Source organism: Pseudophryne corroboree, chromosome 2, assembly GCF_028390025.1.
Source record: "Pseudophryne corroboree isolate aPseCor3 chromosome 2, aPseCor3.hap2, whole genome shotgun sequence".
NCBI classification, from domain to species: domain Eukaryota; kingdom Metazoa; phylum Chordata; class Amphibia; order Anura; family Myobatrachidae; genus Pseudophryne; species Pseudophryne corroboree.
Genome location: NC_086445.1, coordinates 911,399,747 through 911,420,183, shown reverse-complemented (window position 1 = coordinate 911,420,183; position 20,437 = coordinate 911,399,747). Strand labels below are relative to the sequence as shown.

General features: G+C 46.7%; 1 protein-coding gene across 5 annotated transcripts in view; it reads left to right on the top strand.

The window, feature by feature from the left end:
* The window catches only part of SMYD4 (SET and MYND domain containing 4), a 164,296-nt gene that overhangs the window by 119,326 nt on the left and 24,533 nt on the right, over positions 1–20,437 (top strand). For all 5 annotated transcript variants that reach the window (XM_063956111.1, XM_063956110.1, XM_063956112.1 and 2 more), the window contains exons 3-5: positions 9,499–9,643; positions 14,447–14,536; positions 16,308–17,286. In XM_063956111.1, the coding sequence (XP_063812181.1) occupies positions 9,499–9,643; positions 14,447–14,536; positions 16,308–17,286 (1,214 nt within the window). The remainder of the gene's footprint in view (positions 1–9,498; positions 9,644–14,446; positions 14,537–16,307; positions 17,287–20,437) is intronic.

Sequence of the window (20,437 nt, the reverse complement as noted above, 5' to 3'; positions counted from 1 at the left end):
ACCTAGCGATCGAAATTTTTCGCACCATTCTGTTGCTGTTTGGGCTCGCGTGTGCGCATTGCGGTGCATGCGCAGTCATTCGATAATCGTCCGCTGTTTGATTTTGCACAACAGTGATCAGGTCTGAATTAGGCCTCCATTTCAGAAGACTGCACTGATTCATTTGATATGCAAGTCTTGTAAGTCTGTGTGTGACTGCGGCTGAATCTGTATACAAAGCATAACGGAACTTGGCATGGAAAAAAACCATGGCAATTACATCGTACTAGTTCATATGTACAGATTCAGACTCAGTCGCACACAGATTGAGAAGTGTTGTACATCAAATTAATCAGGGCAGTCTCATGAAGCAGCTTTGTTGCATCACCTTGCCATTGAGATGCATGTTTGCGCGAAAAAGACGCTCGGGGAAAGCCGAGACACACGGGACCTGAGGCACTGACAATGGATCTTTGGCGTGACTGCAGTAGTTTATAAGGACACATGTACAGTTTCTAGACTCCAGAGTTTAACTCTGAGGCAAAGTTGAGAATCCCTGTCTCTGTGTAGAGAGCAGTTGATTTGACACTAGGGAATACGGTCTTCAGTTTGTTGAGTATGTATTTGTGAAGATTATGGTATAGGATGGAGATTTGCAGAAAGGGGAGGCAGATACCATGCGACCAGAGGGTAAAGTGAGATGAGCAGCGGCATTATGGATAGATTGCAGTGAGGAGATGCAGCAAAAAGAGGGACTAGAAAAAGTTACAGTAGTAAAGTTCTAATTATTATTATCCTTTATTTCTCTAACGTCCTAGTGGATGCTGGGGACTCCGAAAGGACCATGGGGAATAGCGGCTCCGCAGGAGACTGGGCACAAAGTAAAAGCTTTAGGACTAGCTGGTGTGCACTGGCTCCTCCCCCTATGACCCTCCTCCAAGCCTCAGTTAAGATTTTGTGCCCGAACGAGAAGGGTGCAATCTAGGTGGCTCTCCTGAGCTGCTTAGAGTAAAAGTTTAAATAGGTTTTTTATTTTCAGTGAGACCTGCTGGCAACAGGCTCACTGCATCGAGGGACTTAGGGGAGAGAAACAAACTCACCTGCGTGCAGAGTGGATTGGGTTTCTTAGGCTACTGGACATTAGCTCCAGAGGGACGATCACAGGCCCAGCCATGGATGGGTCCCGGAGCCGCGCCGCCGGCCCCCTTACAGATGCTGAAGCAAGAAGAGGTCCATAAATCGGCGGCAGAAGACTTTCCTGTCTTCATAAGGTAGCGCACAGCACTGCAGCTGTGCGCCATTGCTCTCAGCACACTTCACACTCCGGTCACTGAGGGTGCAGGACGCTGGGGGGGGGCGTCCTGGGAAGCAATGAATTTACCTTAGTTGGCGAAAAATACATCACATATAGCTCCTGGGCTATATGGATGTATTTAACCCCTGCCAGTTTTCCAGTAAAAAGCGGGAGAAGAGCCCGCCGTGAAGGGGGCGGGGCCTATCTCCTCAGCACACAGCGCCATTTTTCCCACACAGCTCCGCTGGTAGGAAGGCCCCCAGAATCTCCCCTGCATCCTGCAACTACAGAAACAGGGTAAAAAAGAGAGGGGGGCACTTATTTGGCAAAATAACAGATATAAGCAGCTATAAGGGATAGACACTTATTGTAAGGTTGTCCCTATACATATATAGCGCTCTGGTGTGTGCTGGCAAACTCTCCCTCTGTCTCCCCAAAGGGCTAAGTGGGTCCTGTCCTCTATCAGAGCATTCCCTGTGTGTGTGCTGGGTGTCGGTACGTGTGTGTCGACATGTATGAGGAGGAAAATGATGTGGAGGCGGAGCAGAGTGTCTGTAACAGTGATGTCACCCCCTAGGGGGTCGACACCTGAGTGGATGTACTGTTGAAAATTACGTGACAGTGTCAGCTCTATATAAAAAAACAGTGGTTGACATGAGACAGCCGGCTACTCAGCTTGTGCCTGTCCAGACGTCTCATAGGCCGTCAGGCAGATGGCAGATACAGACGCCGACACGGATACTGACTCCTGTGTCGACGGTGAAGAGACAACCGTGATTTCCAGTAGGGCCACACGTTACATGATTGAGACAATGGAAAATGTTTTATACATTTCTGATAATACGAGTACCACCAAAAAAGGGGTATTATGTTCGGTGAGGGAAAAACTACCTGTAGTTTTCCTGAATCTGAGAAATAAAATGTGTGATGATGCGTGGGTTTCCCCCCGATAACAATTAATAATTTCTTAAAAAGTATTGGCTGCATACCCTTTCCCGCCAGAGGTTAGGATGCATTGGGAAACACCCCCTAGGGGGGATAAGGCGCTCACACGCTTGTAAGAACAAGGGCTCTACCCTCTCATGAGATGGCCGCCCTTAAGGATCCTGCTGATAGAAAGCAGGAGGGTATCCAAAAAAAGGTATTTACACACATACTGGTGTTATACTGCGACCAGCTATCGCCTCAGCCTGGAGGTGCAGTGCTGGGTTGGCATGGTCGGATTCCCTGACTGGAAATATTGATATCCTAGATAAGGATAGTATATTATTGCCTATAGAGCATTTAAAAGATGCATTTCTATATATGCATGATGCACAGCGGAATAATTGCCGACTGGCATCAAGTATAAGTGCGTTGTCCAATTCTACCAGTAAAATGGTCAGGTGATGCGGATTCCAAACGTCATTTGGAAGTATTGCCTTTGAAAGGGGACATTTGGGGTCGGTCTTTTAGACCTGGTGGCCACGGCAACAGCTGGGAAATCCACGTTTGTACCCCAGGTCGCCTCTCAAAATAAGACGCCGTATTATCAGGCGCAGTCCTTTGTTGGCAAGCGGACAAAAGGTTCCTCTTTTCTGCTCGTGACAGAGGGAGAGGAAAAAGGCTGCAGAGATCAGCCAGTTCCCAGGAACAGAAACCCTTTCCAGCCTCTGCCAAGCCCTCAGTATGACACTAGGGCTTTACAAGCTCAGGCACGGTGGGGGCCCGTTCTCAATGAATTTCAGTGCGCAGTGGGCTCACTCGCAAGTAGACCCCTGGATTCTTCAGGTAATATCTCAGGGGTACATATTGGAATTCGAGACGTCTCCCCCTCGCCGTTTCCAAAAGTCGACTTTACCGACGTCTCCCTCTGACAGGGAGGCAGTTTTGGAAGCCATTCACAAGCTGTATTCCCAGCAGGTGATAATCAAGGTACCCCTCCTGCAACAGGGAACGGGGTATTATTCCACACTATTGTGGTACCGAAGCCAGACGGCTCGGTGAGACCGATTCTAAAATCTTTGAACACTTACATACAGAGGTTCAAATTCAAGATTGAGTCACTCAGAGCAGTGATTGCGAACCTGGAAGAAGGGGACTACATGATGTCTCGGGACATCAAGGATGCTTACCTTCATGTCAAAATTTACCCTTCTCACCAAGGGTACCTCAGGTTTATGGTACAGAACTGTCACTATCAGTTCAGACGCTGCCGTAGGGATGGTCCACGGCACCCCGGGTCTTTACCAAGGTAATGGCCGAAATGATGATGTTCCTTCGAAGGAAGGGAATTTTAGTTATCCCTTACTTGGACGATTCCCTGATAAGGGTAAGATCCAGGGAACAGTTGGAGGTCGGTGTAGCACTATCTCAGATAGTGTTGCGGCAGCACGATTGGATTCTCAATATTCCAAAATCGCAGCTGGTTCCGTCGACGTGTCTTCTGTTCCTAGGGATGATCCTGGACACAGTCCAGAAAAAGGTGTTTCTCCCGGAGGAGAAAGCCAGGGAGTTATCCGAGCTAGTCAGGAACCTCCTCAAACCGAGCCAAGTCTCAGTGCATCAATGCACAAGCGTTCTGGGTAAAATGGGGGCTTCCTACGAAGCAATCCCATTCGGCAGATTCCACGCAAGAACTTTCCAGTGGGACCTGCTGGACAAATGGTCCGGGTCGCATCTTCAGATGCATCAGCGGATAACCCTGTCACCAAGGACAAGGGTGTCCCTCCTGTGGTGGTTGCAGAGTGCTCATCTTCTAGAGGTCCGCAGATTCGGCATTCAGGACTGGGTCCTGGTAACCACGGATGCCAGCCTGCGAGGCTGGGGAGCAGTCACACAGGGAAGCAATATCCAGGACTTATGGTCAAGCCTGGAGACATCACTTCACATAAATATCCTGAAGCTAAGGGACATTTACAATGCTCTAAGCTTAGCAAGACCTTTGCTTCAAGGACAGCCGGTGTTGATCCAGTCGGACAACATCACGGCAGTCACCCACGTAAACAGACAGGGTGGCACAAGAAGCAGAAGGGCAATGACAGAAGCTGCAAGGATTCTTCGCTGGGCGGAAAATCATGGGATAGCACTGTCAGCAGTATTCATTCCGGGAGTGGACAACTGGGAAGCAGACTTCCTCAGCACGACCTCCACCCGGGGAGAGTGGGGACTTCACCCAGAAGTCTTCCACAGGATTATAAACCGTTGGGAAAAACTCGACAGGTATTGCGCCAGGTCCAGGGACCCTCAGGCAATAGCTGTAGACGCTCTGGTAACACCGTGGGTGTACCAGTCAGGGTATGTGTTTCCTCCTCTGCCTCTCATACCCAAGGTACTGAGATTGATAAGATGGTGAGGAGTAAGCACTATATTCGTGGCTCCGGATTGGCCAAGAAGGACTTGGTAACCGGAACTTCAAGAGATGCTCACGGAGGATCCGTGGCCTCTACCTCTAAGAAGGGACCTGCTCCAGCAAGGACCCTGTCTGTTCCAAGACTTACCGCGGCTGCGTTTGACGGCATGGCGGTTGAACGCCGGATCCTGAAGGAAAAAGGGCATTCCGGATGAAGTCATCCCTATCCTGATCAAAGCCAGGAAGGATGTAACCGCAAAAACATTATCACCGCAATTGGCGAAAATATGTTGCGTGGTGCGAGGCCAGTAAGGCCCGACGGTGGAAATTCGACTGGGTCGATTCCTACATTTCCTGCAAACAGGAGTGTCTATGGGCCTGAAATTGGGGTCCATTAAGGTTCAAATTTCGGCCCTGTCAATTTTCTTCCAAAAAGAACTAGCTTCAGTCCCTGAAGTTCAGACGTTTGTAAAAGGGGTACTGCATATACAGCCTCCTTTTGTGCCTCCAGTGGCACTTGGGATCTCAATGTAGTTTTTTTTTGGATTCCAAAAGTCACATTGGTTTGAACCACTTAAATCTGTGGAGTTAAAATATCTCACATGGAAAGTGGTCATGCTGTTGGCCCTGGCCTGGGCCAGGCGCGTGTCAGAATTGGCGGCTTTATCCTGTAAAAGCCCTTATCTGATTTTCCATTCGGACAGGGCGGAATTGAGGACTCGTCCTCAATTTCTCCCTAAGGTGTTTTCAGCATTTCACTTAAACCAACCTATTGTGGTGCCTGCGGCTACTAGGGACTTGGAGGATTCCAAGTTGCTGGACGTAGTCAGGGCCCTGAAAATATAGGTTTCCAGGACGGCTGGAGTCAGAATATTCTGACTCGCTGTTTATCCTGTATGCACCCAACAAGCTGGGTGCTCCTGCTTCTAAGCAGACGATTGCTCGTTGGATTTGTAGTACAATTCAGCTTGCACATTCTGTGGCAGGCCTGCCACAGCCAAAATCTGTAAAAGCCCATTCCACACGGAAAGTGGGCTCATCTTGGGCGGCTGCCCGAGGGGTCTCGGCTTTACAACTTTGCCGAGCAGCTACTTGGTCAGGGGCAAACACGTTTGCTAAATTCTACAAATTTGATACCCTGGCTGAGGAGGACCTGGAGTTCTCTCATTCGGTGCTGCAGAGTCATCCGCACTCTCCCGCCCGTTTGGGAGCTTTGGTATAATCCCCATGGTCCTTTCGGAGTCCCCAGCATCCACTAGGACGTTAGAGAAAATAAGAATTTACTTACCGATAATTCTATTTCTCATAGTCCGTAGTGGATGCTGGGCGCCCATCCCAAGTGCGGATTGTCTGCATTACTTGTACATAGTTATTGTTACAAAAATCGGGTTATTGTTGTTGTGAGCCATCTTTTCAGAGGCTCCTTCTGTTATCATGCTGTTAACTGGGTTCAGATCACAAGTTGTACGGTGTGATTGGTGTGGCTGGTATGAGTCTTACCCGGGATTCAAAATCCTTCCTTATTGTGTACGCTCGTCCGGGCACAGTATCCTAACTGAGGCTTGGAGGAGGGTCATAGGGGGAGGAGCCAGTGCACACCAGCTAGTCCTAAAGCTTTTACTTTGTGCCCAGTCTCCTGCGGAGCCGCTATTCCCCATGGTCCTTTCGGAGTCCCCAGCATCCACTACGGACTATGAGAAATAGAATTATCGGTAAGTAAATTCTTATTTTATATGGCGCCACAAGGGTTCCGCAGCGCCCAATTACAGAGTACATAAGCAAATACATAAGCGAATAAAACCGGTAAACAGACTTTCAGTTGAAGACAATATAGGACAAGTACAGGGTAAATAAGTATAGCTACATCAGCAGATGACACTGACATAAGTATCAGGGTGGCAGAAAATTGCAGGATTTGGTGTAGTTGATTATTAAAGTAAGAAAAGGATAAAGACATGAGGGAAGAAGGCCCTGCTCATGAGAGCTTACATTCTAAAGGGGAGGGGAAGACAGACAGGGGTGACACAGATGGAGTAGACAGCATGGAACAGAGGTTAAGGATAAGATTTGGCTAGGTTTGGTGAAGAAGCTGGGAGATGAGTGCATGGATAAAGATTTTAATAGCATCTAGGGGTAAGGAAATGACAAATTCTAGAGATGTTACAGAGGTGGACGCAGCAGGGCTTAGAGATGGCTTGAATGTGAGGAATGGAGGAGATAGTGAAATTGCGGATAACACAGAGGCAGGGGACAGAAAAGAGTGATAGCATTTGAGAGAGATGAGTGAGGTGGTGGGATCGTAGATGGTGAGAAAACTGTTGAATGCAGCATGTAGGCATACTCGGCCTGTCGAAGGTGACCATGTTGCCATTCATCATGTCTGCCTCGATGTAATGTAGACATGATGAACTGTCAATAGACTGTCCTTGGTTGTCTAGTGGTTGCTGGCGGCAGCAGCAACTCAAGCATATTCTTCCGGGTCACTGTGGTGCTGTGACAGTCAAACCCTCCACAGCCTAACCCTATCTTCCCCCCACAGCCTAACCTTCCCATAGACGCCTAACTGGCGGCATCCCCGGAATGTCCATATTTCACATGGCGACATTGTGAACCTGTCAATGATTTGAGACTGACGATCTGTAGCCTGTTGACAATTTGAACTATGTTGATGTTCTGATGATGACACAGTAGTGTCAACATAGTTACTGTTGACCGTTTGACCAAATACCATGTATCCATAGCCCCCTAATGCCACTAAATCCTCCCCACATCCCAAACAGACCCCCTCACATCAACCCATATGACCCTCAGATCTCTCCAAGTGCTACCCACATACCACAAAGACATACCCACATGCCCCTGAGACCTTCACAAATGTCATTACTACAAACCTCCACTCATCAGCTAATTTAGTTACCTTTCGTACCTGCAGTCCAGAGCCCGCAGAGGAAGGAGATGGAGTGTGTGGTACATAGGGCCCAATTCATGTTTGTAAGTAAAGCAAATTATCAAGCAACTGGGCAAAACCATGCTGCACTGCAGGTGGGGCAGATGTAACATGGGCAGAGAGATTTAGATTTGGGTAGGTTATAGTGTTTGTGTGCATGATAAATACTGGATGCTTTATTTCTACACTGCAATTTAGATTTCAGTTTGAACCATACATGCCGACATCCTGGCTGCTTTCTCCAGGAGAGAGCAGCCAGGTCGGTTCAGCAGGGTAGCGGGGCAAGGCTATGACGTGCATAGGGGGCGGGACGAGGCAGATTGGGGGTGGGACAGGGGTGGGGTTATTATGGCACATAATTTAAGCCACGCCCCCTGCTCTGTGATGTCGCTATTACCGGCGGCATACAGCAGGGGGCGTGGCTATGATGACACGATTCAGCAAGAATCGCGTCATCGACTGCCCGGACCGCCCACTTTACTCACTAAGTGGGCAGGGGGGGGCTTGAAAAATCGGGAAACTTGCCTGCTCTTCCCGGGGGCCGGGAGGGTCACCCGATTTTCGGGAGCCTCCCGCCCATTTCGGGAGAGTAGGCAAGTATGGTTTGAACACACCCCACCCAAATCAAAATCTGCCCCGCCAGCAGTGCGACATGGTTTTGCCCAGTTGCTTGATAATTTGCTTTAGTTACAAACATGAGTCAGGCCCATAATACACTGCACTTTCTTCCCCACCTCCTATTGGATGAGCTGTGTTACCGCCTTGCATTATGCAAAAGTAGTCACATTATGTAAAAATTACCTTCTCCCGTCCATTCTTACTCTTTTACAAGAAAGTTGGTAATAAGTTTGAACCGAGCATAGACCGGTGGGTTGTAGACTAAGAGTCCCTGTGCCACTAGCATCCGACAGGCCGCTTGATGGCCACTACTGAGATAAGGTAAAGACTATAGCCTCATCTCTGTTGGCTGGTATCTGAAGTTCCTGTGTTACACACATGGCAGTGGTACAGAAAAAACTGGTTGTGGCAGGTTTGTGTCGTGAGATGTCATCAGTGCACTGTCAGCAAGAATTTTCATATAGGGCCCGATTCAGACCTGATTGCTGTTGTGCAAAATCGCACAGCGGACGATTATCGAATGACTGCGTATGCACCGCAATGCACAGATGCGACGCCAGACAGCGACAGGGTGGTGCGAAAATTTCCATTGCAACATGTTTGCAAGGTGATTTACAGGAAGCGGACGTTTGTGGGTGGTAACTGCCCATTTTCTGAGAGTGCCAGGAAAAATGCAGGCGTTCCCAATGCATTTTTTGGGAGGGCGTGAGCCGACAGCTCCGGCCCCGGACAGCCTGTTTGTATCGCACCGTAGGAGTAAGTCCTGGGCTACTCACAGACTGCACAGTATGTAAAAATAATTTGATGGTGAGTGAGTTGTGAACAGATTTGCAGATGTCCGCTGCCTGGAGAAGTTTTCGCACGGCGTACACATGCATTCGCACACTTGCACCGGGCGGGCTTTCACCCTCCCTGGGCGTTGACTATCTGATCGCAGCTCTCTGCAAATATACAGCACAGTGATCAGGTCTGAATAAGGCCCATCTGTTATTGACTGTTAGGTGTTACATTTTAGAGCGACGGAATTTATGTTTTAAATGTATTGGTCGACACCTTGTACAGTACATTTCCATACTGAGCTCAGAATCATTTTGATCTGTCACAAATAGATCAAGGCCAAGATCAGCTGTGTCTTGAGGACTGTAAAGTGTTTTTTCCTTTTCAGCACACAGTGGGGAAGGAACATTTTGAGATGGCATGAAGGAAGGGTTTTGCAAGTAGTAATGCTTATGTCAAAGTCAAGCAGAGGGGATTGGGCTTGCAAGTACTGGGGGACAGAGCATGTGTATGCACACTGTACAAGCACCTGTCTTTAATTTCTCTCCACAGGCAGGAAGACGAGGAGGTAGTGGAAAGGTTGTGCAGTGATCTAAGTGTGGAGAAAGAACCTCGTGCTGTGCTGTTCTACAAGGAGGAGGGGAATAAAAGGTTTGGAAGGAAGCAGTACACAGCTGCTGCAGCGTTATATTCCAAGGTACAAGTAGCAACCGTTTGGGAAAAGTGAAATCCCCTTTCTTCATCGTTATTCCATTTGATACCAGACTGCAGTGTGTAGCATTATTTAGCAGGAAGAGTCCACCCAGGTGTTTTATACTGTGGAGAAACTTGTGTTTATATAGACAAGAGCTAGGCTTAGAGCATTTTCCTTACATTACTGCATATGCTAGCAGTAGTGTTGTACATGAATACAAATTTATTGTACCATTCAACGTCAACAGTTTTGCATTTGAATGTGAAATCACGGTTATCACTTAAAGGTCCATAAATCACTTTTGAAAAGGGTTTTATCAATCTTTTGAACAGTGTGAAGAATATTATATTCTTTTAACTTTACCTTTACAGTGTTCTCCCCAGCGGGGAGGAGGGAGGCTGCATGAGAACCAGGAGGTGGGGAAGGGGAGAGGTGTGTGGCTGCGTGCAACCTGGGAGGAGGGAGGGGGGGGGGTGCAGACCTATCCCCACTCGTCAGTTAAGCAGCGGTCCATTGTGCACCCTCCCATCAGGCATCTCACTTACTGTTTGGCGGGCACAGTAAAGGGGGAGGCTGCCATGCTTGTCTCCAGTGGTAATGTGGGCTGCGCTTGACGTGGAGGGGAAAGACGGTATCCTCCTCCTGGTGGGTGCAGCTCCGCACAGTGCGCAGCACTGTGACACAGCCGCTACTTTGTGATTGTACTGAATGTACAGCAAAATTCATCTACACTATACTTATACTTATTGTACTGTATTTTCCTCATTGGAAATGCTTAAAAGTTCTTACATATCACTGTAAAGTCTGCTGAACCTCCTCTACTTGGTTGTGGATAATGTAAACTGCTGGAAATCAGGAATGCTGTGATGGGGATCCGGTCTCTAATTCAACCACTATTGGTCGACAGGGACTCTAGGTCGACATGTTCTAGGTCAGTGATGGCTAACCTTGACACTCCAGCTGTTGTTGAACTACACATCCCAGCATGCCCTGCATCAGTTTTAGCATGGCCAAATAGCAAAACTGTAGCAAGGCATGCTGGGATGTATAGTTCAACAACAGCTGGAGTGTCAAGGTTAGCCATCACTGTTCTAGGTCGACAGGTCAAAAGGTCGACATGAGTTTTTCACACTTTTTTTTACCTTTTCATACTTAACGATCCACGCGGACTACAATTGGGAATGGTAACCTGTGCCGAGCGCAGCGAGGCACCTTGCTCGAAGCATGGCGAACGAAGCGAGCCATGTGAGGGGACACGGTGCACTAATTGGGGATCCCGGTCACTGTACGGAGAAAACGACACCAGAAAAACATTAAAAACTCATGTTGACCTGTCGACCTAGAGACCCTGTCGACCTTGAATACCACCGCCCCGTGATAAACCCAGAGCAGATTAAACATTCCCCTTAGCGCAAACAACGGCACTATAAGTATATTCTTGTAAGGTGTAAGCACTGATTGCCTCTGCCAATGGCTGTGTCCTCAATAATAGCATGCAGTAGAAAACTGAGGTAGAGCTAAAAGTGGGTTTACAGCTTAACAGTACATACTGTATATATTAATTTAATAATATTTAATTAGCAAAATATTCATAAAAAAATAACACAATAGCAGCACACATATAAAAGTAATACAGCAATCTCAGAACAAGCTGTGTTGATTGACATGTATGTATTGCAAATAGAACACACTACTGCACATGGGGTATTTATCAAAGAAAAATTCAAAGCGTTAGAGTAGGGGTGGGCAACAGGCGGCCCGCGGGCCGGATACGGCCCGCGGACCAATCCTGCCTGGCCCGCTGTGCCCCACCAGAGTGCAATGACAAGCGGCCCGACATGCCGCTTGTCATTGCACTGCTCTCAGACGCGGCGCCGCTGAGGAAATCCCGGTCACGTCACAGGGTCAGCTGACCGGGATTTCCTCTGTTATCATGCGCTGGGAGGCACGGGGGCGGGCACTGCAGTGAGCAGGAGCGGCGGCCGAGAAGCGGCGGCCAGTGAGGAGAGGAAGCAGCGGGCAGCGAGCGGGAGCAGGAGAGGCCACATCAGCAGTGACTCCGGCCGGCAGCAGCGCAGATCATCGGAGAGCGGGGATCGTCTGCCACTGTGACAAACAGGTAAACCCCCTGTCCAGTCAGCCCCTGGATCACTGCTTAAGCTGCCATGTAGGTTTAGGGGTGGGGAGGGAGGGGAGTTAAAAACTGCAATATGGGTTTAGAGGAGGGGGGGGGGACAGGGGGTAGGGACTGTCTGCCGTAATGTGTAAAAAGGGGGCACTGTCTGCCGTAATGTGTAAAAAGGGGACGCTGTCTGCCGTAATGTGTAAAAACGGGGGCGCTGTCTGCCGTAATGTGTAAAAAGGGGACGCTGTCTGCCGTAATGTGTAAAAACGGGGGCGCTGTCTGCCGTAATGTGTAAAAACGGGACGCTGTCTGCCGTAATGTGTAAAAACGGCGGCGCTATCTGCCGTAATGTGTAAAAAGGGGACGCTGTCTGTCGTAATGTGTAAAAACGGGGTGGCTGTCTGCCGTTATGTGTAAAAACGGGACGCTGTCTGCCGTAATGTGTAAAAACGGGGGCGCTGTCTGCCGTAATGTGTAAAAAGGGGACGCTGTCTGCCTTAATGTGTAAAAAGGGATCTCTTTTTGAGTATTTTGTGTGTGGCCCTCGAATATTCGCTGGAAGTGTTAAGCGGCCCCCCAGCTGAAATAATTGCCCACCCCTGCGTTAGAGGGTAGCAATATATGAGAGCTTGGGGATTATTACAATAAATCTTTAACAATCTTGATGTGAAGAGTAGTGTTGATTAAAGATGAGAGAAGAAAAAAAAGTGGGTAGGGGGATGGGATACATCTCAAAAAAGTGAAAAGAGAAAACAACAGAAAATAATATAGAATATGGGAAGTTGGGGGGGGGGGGGGGGGCAAGCTGAGTCACAGAGAGCGAGTAGTGGAAATAGCAAGTGGTTAGGAAGGGCCAGGAGGGGGTTATACCTTGAGACCCATACCATGGCGACCACACTGCACAAAACTTGTCCACCTTGTTGTTTTGGAGACTTGTTATAATATACTACATTTGGGCCCCAAACCAGATGCGGTGGAGAAACTGTGGACTGGTTGGAGGGCATGAATGCTTCCAAGACCTAGCAATTTGATATTTAGCAGCACAAGAAATATGTAGGACTAATTTGTTCTCATATTGGGTAATTGGCAGGTAAAAGCGTGAAGGCTGGGGTAAGAGGGGTATCAGGAGAGACTATTGAAGATAAAAGGGTTTTGTCGAAGTCAAAAATATTACATAAAAAGAACATACACACTACACACATATGAGTCGCTATACTTTCAAATACGCGCAGCAATATATGGTAACACACGCATTTACACGGACATGCCACAGAGATGGATTCGACACTTATTTCATGCAGTACATAATTATAATAATATCAAGCGCCAGACATCATGATAATTTAAAATTATATAATGAAGTAATGTCATGTATGTGTATTATTTGAACGAAGCAAGATAGACCTGTCATATTTACTATTAAAGCAACCAGATTAATGTGTAGATTCATTTGAGACTTGTTATTAAGTTATAGGACATTGCAACAAATAGTTATGATTAAATGTATAAAAGCTAAAATCACTTTTATTAGAACAATAGATATTCCAAAAAGGTAGTGGACAGGAAGCACAGGCCAGCCCCTTTGGACGTCCCCAAGGCTGAACCTGATTAACATATACAAAGAGACTAGTGACTCCTCATGAATGAGTAAGTTCCCTCCCCAAAAAAACTAGATAACACATTGCTGATCACACAGGACCTCAGTTCCTGTTTTGGTCTCAGCGTAAGATGGAGTCCCAGCATGATTTTACAGAGAGAGAGAGAGACAAAGACATAAGCATTGAGGGAATGGTATTGTATTGCTGGCCTGTAACTTTATGTAACTGTATGTATTAACTGCTTACTGTATGAGTTGTAACTATAGGTATACTGTACATTGTAATATATTGAATCCATATCCTTTTAATAACAAATATATACATCAATGAGCTTTGGAACTCAGATAATGTGTGGGTGTATTGTTTTCTCTTATGGGATGCAGTGTTTTGCGATGTACAGCGCACTTTTATCGTATATGGTAATAAGATGCGCCTGGCGTCTGCAATATATATTAGAGTGGGCATTTTAAATATTTGTGAGAAAGCAATTTGGCATTCACAGTTTGGACCGTCGTGATAAAAGGAACCGGTTTGTCCACATTGACTCCAGCAGAGGTTAGAGGTAGCAGGATAAATTTCACACTAATATTCTGATGCTTTTACACACTACCTGCTGCAATGTTTTCTATTTGCAATACATCATGTATTCTCATTGTATTATTTACGTATGTGTATTGATATTGTATTTATTATTTTACTCATTAAATGTTTATTTGTTTTTGATGACTACATGCTGTGCTATATTACTGCTGAGGTGTCATCCCAGTGTAGAAATGCTGTGATTTTTTGTCTCCGGCACAGGCAATCTGTTTTAGGTGAATTGCAGGTTCAATACATGGACACGATGTAGGAAAATCTCTGCCAAGTAAACACATGGTTTATAGCTTAATTTCTCCATTATTTATGACGAGTTTAAAAAAATAAAACAAACAAAAACAATTTTTATACCACTGTTTCCTTGGGTGTAGAATAGCAAGAAGTGTGACTCTGATTCTGGTCATGTATTCCATGTTATAATAAGGCTACAATGTGTTACCTGTACTTTGCAAACTTTTGTTGAGTCTACAAGTGTCATTCCTGCAGGCTATCTCACATGCCGGCCCTGGCACAGAGGAGATTGCAGTGTGCTTTGCCAATCGATCAGCAGTTCTCTTTCACCTTGGCCATTACTCAGTAAGTATTGTTTACATCTCTCCTGTCATTCTGCAGGTTTGTTCCTGCACAAGATTTCAATGTAAATCATCATTTCGGTGAACCACATGCTGTAGATCTTGGTTTTTCTTAGCCCTGTCATTTTTCTTATTTCTTTTCACACACATGCTGTTGTGCTCCGTGATGTCTCCCTCATTCATCTGTCATTTCTCCAGCCGAGCCTTTCAGCTCTCTAACTATTTTTTAATTATGAAGACTTTCAGAAGTGTATAAATAGCTTGTTCGCAAGCTGCAGGTAGCACGGTAATTGAATTATTTTTCTACAGAACTTTTCAACTTAAAGGTGCAGTTCCCATGACAAACTGGACAATTTAATAGTCACTTAGCTACTTATCTTGCATGTTGTGCTTAATTGTGGGTAATGTACAGTGCCACTTCCCAAATACATTAGCTGAATCTAATCTCTAGCAGCTGGGGTACTTTTGTGCAATTCAGCTTTTTAGATGCCTGTTATGCCGCTCAGAAATATTATATCTCAACGTTTAAAGAAAAGCTATTACAGACCTTTTTCTCTTTGTGCAAGTGCATGTTATAATTTTTATTATAGTGCAGCAAATAAGGTTGCCAGTAGTTTGATAGAACATGAATGTATAAGACCTGTACGTATCTTTCATGCAGCCACATTGAGTGCAGTTTTCTATTTTTAATTGTTAAATACTGGACAGAAGCTTTTGTGATCCCCGTCTTTGGTGACAGCCTATTCTACAAATGGCATGCGGCAGCAATTTTGTGTGTCAAATCTTTATTCATAAATCTGCAGCCTATCATTTTACTAGGAACTGAGGAATTTCATGTTCACCAAGGCGCTAGTTCATAGGTCTGCAAACTCGGTCCTCATTACCCCACACAGTGCATGTTTTGCTGGTCTCCTCAGAGAATCACAAGTGAAATAATTAACTCCACCTGTGGACCTTTTAAAATGTGTAAGTGAGTAATTAATACACCTGTGCACCTGCTGGGTTACCTGCAAAACATGCACTGTGTGGGGTCCTGAGGACCGAGTTTGCAGACCTATGCGCTAGTTCATAGTCAATTGATTGGCTGCATTCTTATGTACATCGGGTGAGCTCTGAGAATAGCTTTCTCTACTGTTTGTAATTGGCCCTACACATTGAGCGATCCGCCGCCAAGCTGCCCGGCGGCGGGGGGGGGGGGAGGGGGGGGGGACAGTGACAGGGGGAGTGAAGTTTCTTCACTCCCCCCGTCACCCGGCTCCATAGAAGTGCAGGCCAATAAGGACGAGATCGTCCGTATTGGCCTGCATGCACAGGCGACAGGGCACCAGCGATGGACGAGCGCTGGGGCCGCACATCGTTCATCGCTGGTGCCTCCACACTCAAAGATATGAACGGTATCTCGTTCATTAAAGAACGAGATCGTTCATATCTTTGAGTATTATCGCCCAGTGTGTAGGGCCTATAAGGGTCAGGCCCTCTCTTATCTGTCAATTACCCGTTTGCTTTTATTTATGTAGGTAAGAGTTTATTTCTGCTTTTTTTAAGAGTAGACTAAACAGAGTTTGCACCATCCAATCACACCTAGCCATCTTTGCGTAAACTATGTCAATAGTTCAGACTGCTGAGTTCTTACAGGCAGCACATGTGGGGTTTATCTGCTTCAAATAGAATGGACACTCTGCCTAACTCGCATTGAGAGGTGAAACCACAGAAACTAGTCTAGAATGTGTCAAAGTGCTCTTTTTTTCTTTTACCCATGGGAAATTCTCTATTAGGTTTGCTTGGAGGACATTAATCGCGCACAAGAGCATGGGTATCCTGAGCGGCTAAAGAGCAAAATCCTTCAACGACAGACCGAGTGTTTGGAAAAGCTAAGACAATCTGTCTCCTCCAACGCTAAATCCTCTAGGACAGAAGGCGCTGGGCTGACTGAGGACACAGGGAAGCTTGCTAAATTTTCAATGAGTGACAAACTACAGGAGCTGAAGTTAAACAAAAACCTACAGCTAAGCAATGCTTCTAGCTCTCTGTCTTTACAATTTAGCAGTTCCAAAGGGCGCCACTTAGTGGCTTCTAAAGATATTGCGCAGGGAGATCTTTTGATATGGGAAGAAGCTTATGTTAGTGTAATCATCCCTAATAGGAAGAAATTGAGCGGACAAAACGCATGGGATGCTACAGTTAGTAACTGCGATCTTTATTGTCATCATTGCTTACAGAGGACCTTAGCATCTCTGCCCTGTCCGCATTGCAGTTTCTCCAGATACTGTAGTAACAAATGCATGGACGAGGCCTGGGAAAAGTATCACTATGTGGAGTGCTCACTGGGTAGCATTCTACTCTGCTTTGGCATTTTCTGCCAAACGTCACTAAGGGCAGTCCTGCTGGCTGGCTACAGACAGGTGTCAGGGATCTTATCTCAAACATTAAACATCAGTGCTTTGAAGAATGCTTCTAATGAGCATTATTACAGTGACTATACATCTTTAATTAACCTGCTGGCTCACATTGAACATCACAAAGAGGAGCGTAAGTTTCTGTACGCACTCACTAGTGCAGCGTTGTGCAAGAAGCTATGCATTGATCAGCTGAGAAGGAAGGAAGTAGTGACACCTGGTGAAGACACTATGGATGGTCATGCAGAACAAGACAAGATCCTAGACTTGCAGCTAATTGGTTCAGCAATACTCCTGCACATGCTTCAGCTTCACTGTAATGCCCAGGCAGTGACCGTCATCCAAGAAGAATACGAAGGTAATTATTGTTTTGTTTCTCACACACAATAACAGTTGCCTACTTTGTAAAATCGAGTTACAAAAAAAAAAAAAATTCTGTATTCGCTTATTGCCTCACTACAAATTGTTTCTGTATTGTACTTATTGTTTAAAGAACATTAAATTAATTTATTTTTGCTACAGCCTTTTAAGAAAATCGAATAGCTAGAATACCTAATGGCAGTCATGCAATGCAGTGTTTTCCCAGTGGTGCCTGCTGACCTTGGACTTGTACTGTTTTGCATAGATTTGTGGGTCAAGTTGGCTAATGGTGTTACTCAAACAATACTTTTTCCACCAGGTCCAAAATGCTCTGATCCTCTTAATTCATGATTGCCGTCACCTGTGTTTAACTAGTTAATTGATAAGAAAGGTTTTTCAAATAAGGTAATGGCAATCATAAATTAAGAGGAGCAGAGCACTTTGTACCTGGTGGAAGGGGTTATTGTGCTTATATTTGAAAAGTTTTCTCCTACTTTTTCTAATTGCAGTCTTTGGCCAGTATTTACTAAAAAAACGAGTTTTGACGATTTGTGTTTTTTTTTTCTAAGTCCCAATCCGGGAATTCACTAAGCACAAATCTCGGCAGTGTCTGGTCTATTCGTAATGGATTTAACGGCAAAGTTCTGAAATACGAATGAATAGACCATCGGTCAAACGCGGCTGTTATTTCATACAATACGGGTATTCACCATTCGTATTTGGGTGTTAGTCTCTGCGTGCTCAAGTGCGGGTCTATTTTTTTGCGAATCGTTAAAAAAAGCAGCAAAAAAAATAGACCTGCTTTTTCCAGTCGAGTTTGGATAACCATGCACGGATCAGTGAGATCTGTGCATGGTTATCTATGGGAAAGGGTGTGTTTAGTGTAAAAACAGAAAAAAAAAATTGCGTGGGGTCCCCCCTCCTAAGCATAACCAGCCTCGGGCTCTTTGAGCCGGTCCTGGTTGACAAAATATGGGGGGGAAAATGACAGGGGTTCCCCCATATTTCATCAACCAGCACCGGGCTCTGCGCCTGGTCCTGGTTCAAAAAATACGGGGGACAAAAAGCGTAGGGGTCCCCCGTAATTTTTAAACCAGCACCGGGCTCCACTAGCCAGGTACATAATGCCACAGCCGGGGGACACTTTTATTGTGGTCCCGGCGGCCCTAGCATTACATACCCAACTAGTCACCCCTGGCCGGGGTACCCTGGAGGAGTGGGAACCCCTTAAATCAAGGCCCCCCCCCCCCCCCTCCAGCCACCCAAGGGCCAGGGGTGAAGCCCGAGGCTGTCCCCCCCCCCCCCATCCAAGGGCGGCGGATGGAGGGCTGATAGCCTTGTGTAAAAAATGAGAATATTGTTTTTTGTAGCAGTACTACAAGTCCCAGCAAGCCTCCCCCGCAAGCTGCTACTTGGAGAACCACAAGTACCAGCATGCGGTGGAAAACCGGGCCCGCTGGTACCTGTAGTACTAATACTAAAAAAATACCCAACAAAAAACAGGACACACACACCGTGACAGTATAAGTTTATTACATACATGCACACCTCCAAACATACATACTTACCTATGTTCACACGAGGCTCGGTCCTCTTCTCCATGTAGAATCCTCGGGGTACCTGTGTAAAAAATTATACTCACATAATCCAGTGTTGCTTGTCTTCTTTGTATAATCCACGTACTTGGCAAAACAAAAAAACGGAAACCCGACCACGCACTGAAAGGGGTCCCATGTTTACACATGGGACCCCTTTCCCCGACTGCCAGGACCCCCCCTGACTCCTGTCAAAGAGGGTCCCTTCAGCCAATCAGGGAGCGCCACGTCGTGGCACTCTCCTGATTGGCTGTGTGCTCCTGTAGTGTCTGTGAGGCCTCACACGGCAGAGATACAATGTAGCGCCTATGCGCTCCATTGTATCCAATGGTGGGAACTTTGCGGTCAGCGGTGAGGTTACTTTCGGTCAACCGCTACATTGTATCTCTGCCGTGTGCAGCCTCACAGACACTACAGAAGCACACAGCCAATCAGGAGAGTGCCACGACGTGGCGCTCCCTGATTGGCTGAAGGGACCCTCTTTGACAGGAGTCAGGGGGGGTCCTGGCAGTCGGGCACATGGGACCCCTTTCAGTGCGTGGTCGGGTTTCCGTTTTTTTGTTTTGCCAAGTACGTGGATTATACAAAGAAGACAAGCAACACTGGATTATGTGAGTATAATTTTTTACACAGGTACCCCGAGGATTCTACATGGAGAAGAGGACCGAGCCTCGTGTGAACATAGGTAAGTATGTATGTTTGGAGGTGTGCATGTATGTAATAAACTTATACTGTCACGGTGTGTGTGTCCTGTTTTCTGTTGGGTATTTTTTTAGTAGTAGTACTATAGGTACCAGCTGGCCCGGTTTTCCACCGCATGCTGGTACTTGTGGTTCTCCAAGTAGCAGCTTGCGGGGAAGGCTTGCTGGGACTTGTAGTACTGCTACTAAAAATAATATTCTCATTTTTTACACAAGGCTATCAGCCCCCCATCCGCCGCCCTTGGATGGGGGGGACAGCCTCGGGCTTCACCCCTGGCCCTTGGGTGGCTGGAGGGGGGGGACCCCTTGATTTAAGGGGTTCCCACTCCTCCAGGGTACCCCGGCCAGGGGTGACTAGTTGGGTATGTAATGCCAGGGCCGCCGGGACCACAATAAAAGTGTCCCCCGGCTGTGGCATTATGTACCTGGCTAGTGGAGCCCGGTGCTGGTTTAAAAAATACGGGGGACCCCTACGCTTTTTGTCCCCCGTATTTTTTGAACCAGGACCAGGCGCAGAGCCCGGTGCTGGTTGATGAAATATGGGGGAACCCCTGTCATTTTTTTCCCCATATTTTGTCAACCAGGACCGGCTCAAAGAGCCCGAGGCTGGTTGTGCTTAGGAGGGGGGACCCCACGCAAATTTTTTCTGAATTTTAAACACTTTAAACACCTTCTTAAGGTACACAATGAAGCCCTGCACGGATCTCACAGATCCGGCCGGGATTCCTTGTGTTTTGTCAGGCAGTGTTTTACTCATCACTCCCGTAAAACACTGCCTGACATTACGAATCACATCGACATCGGAAAATACGAATTTGGAAAAGTCGGCAGCTTAGTGAATGACCGTATCAGG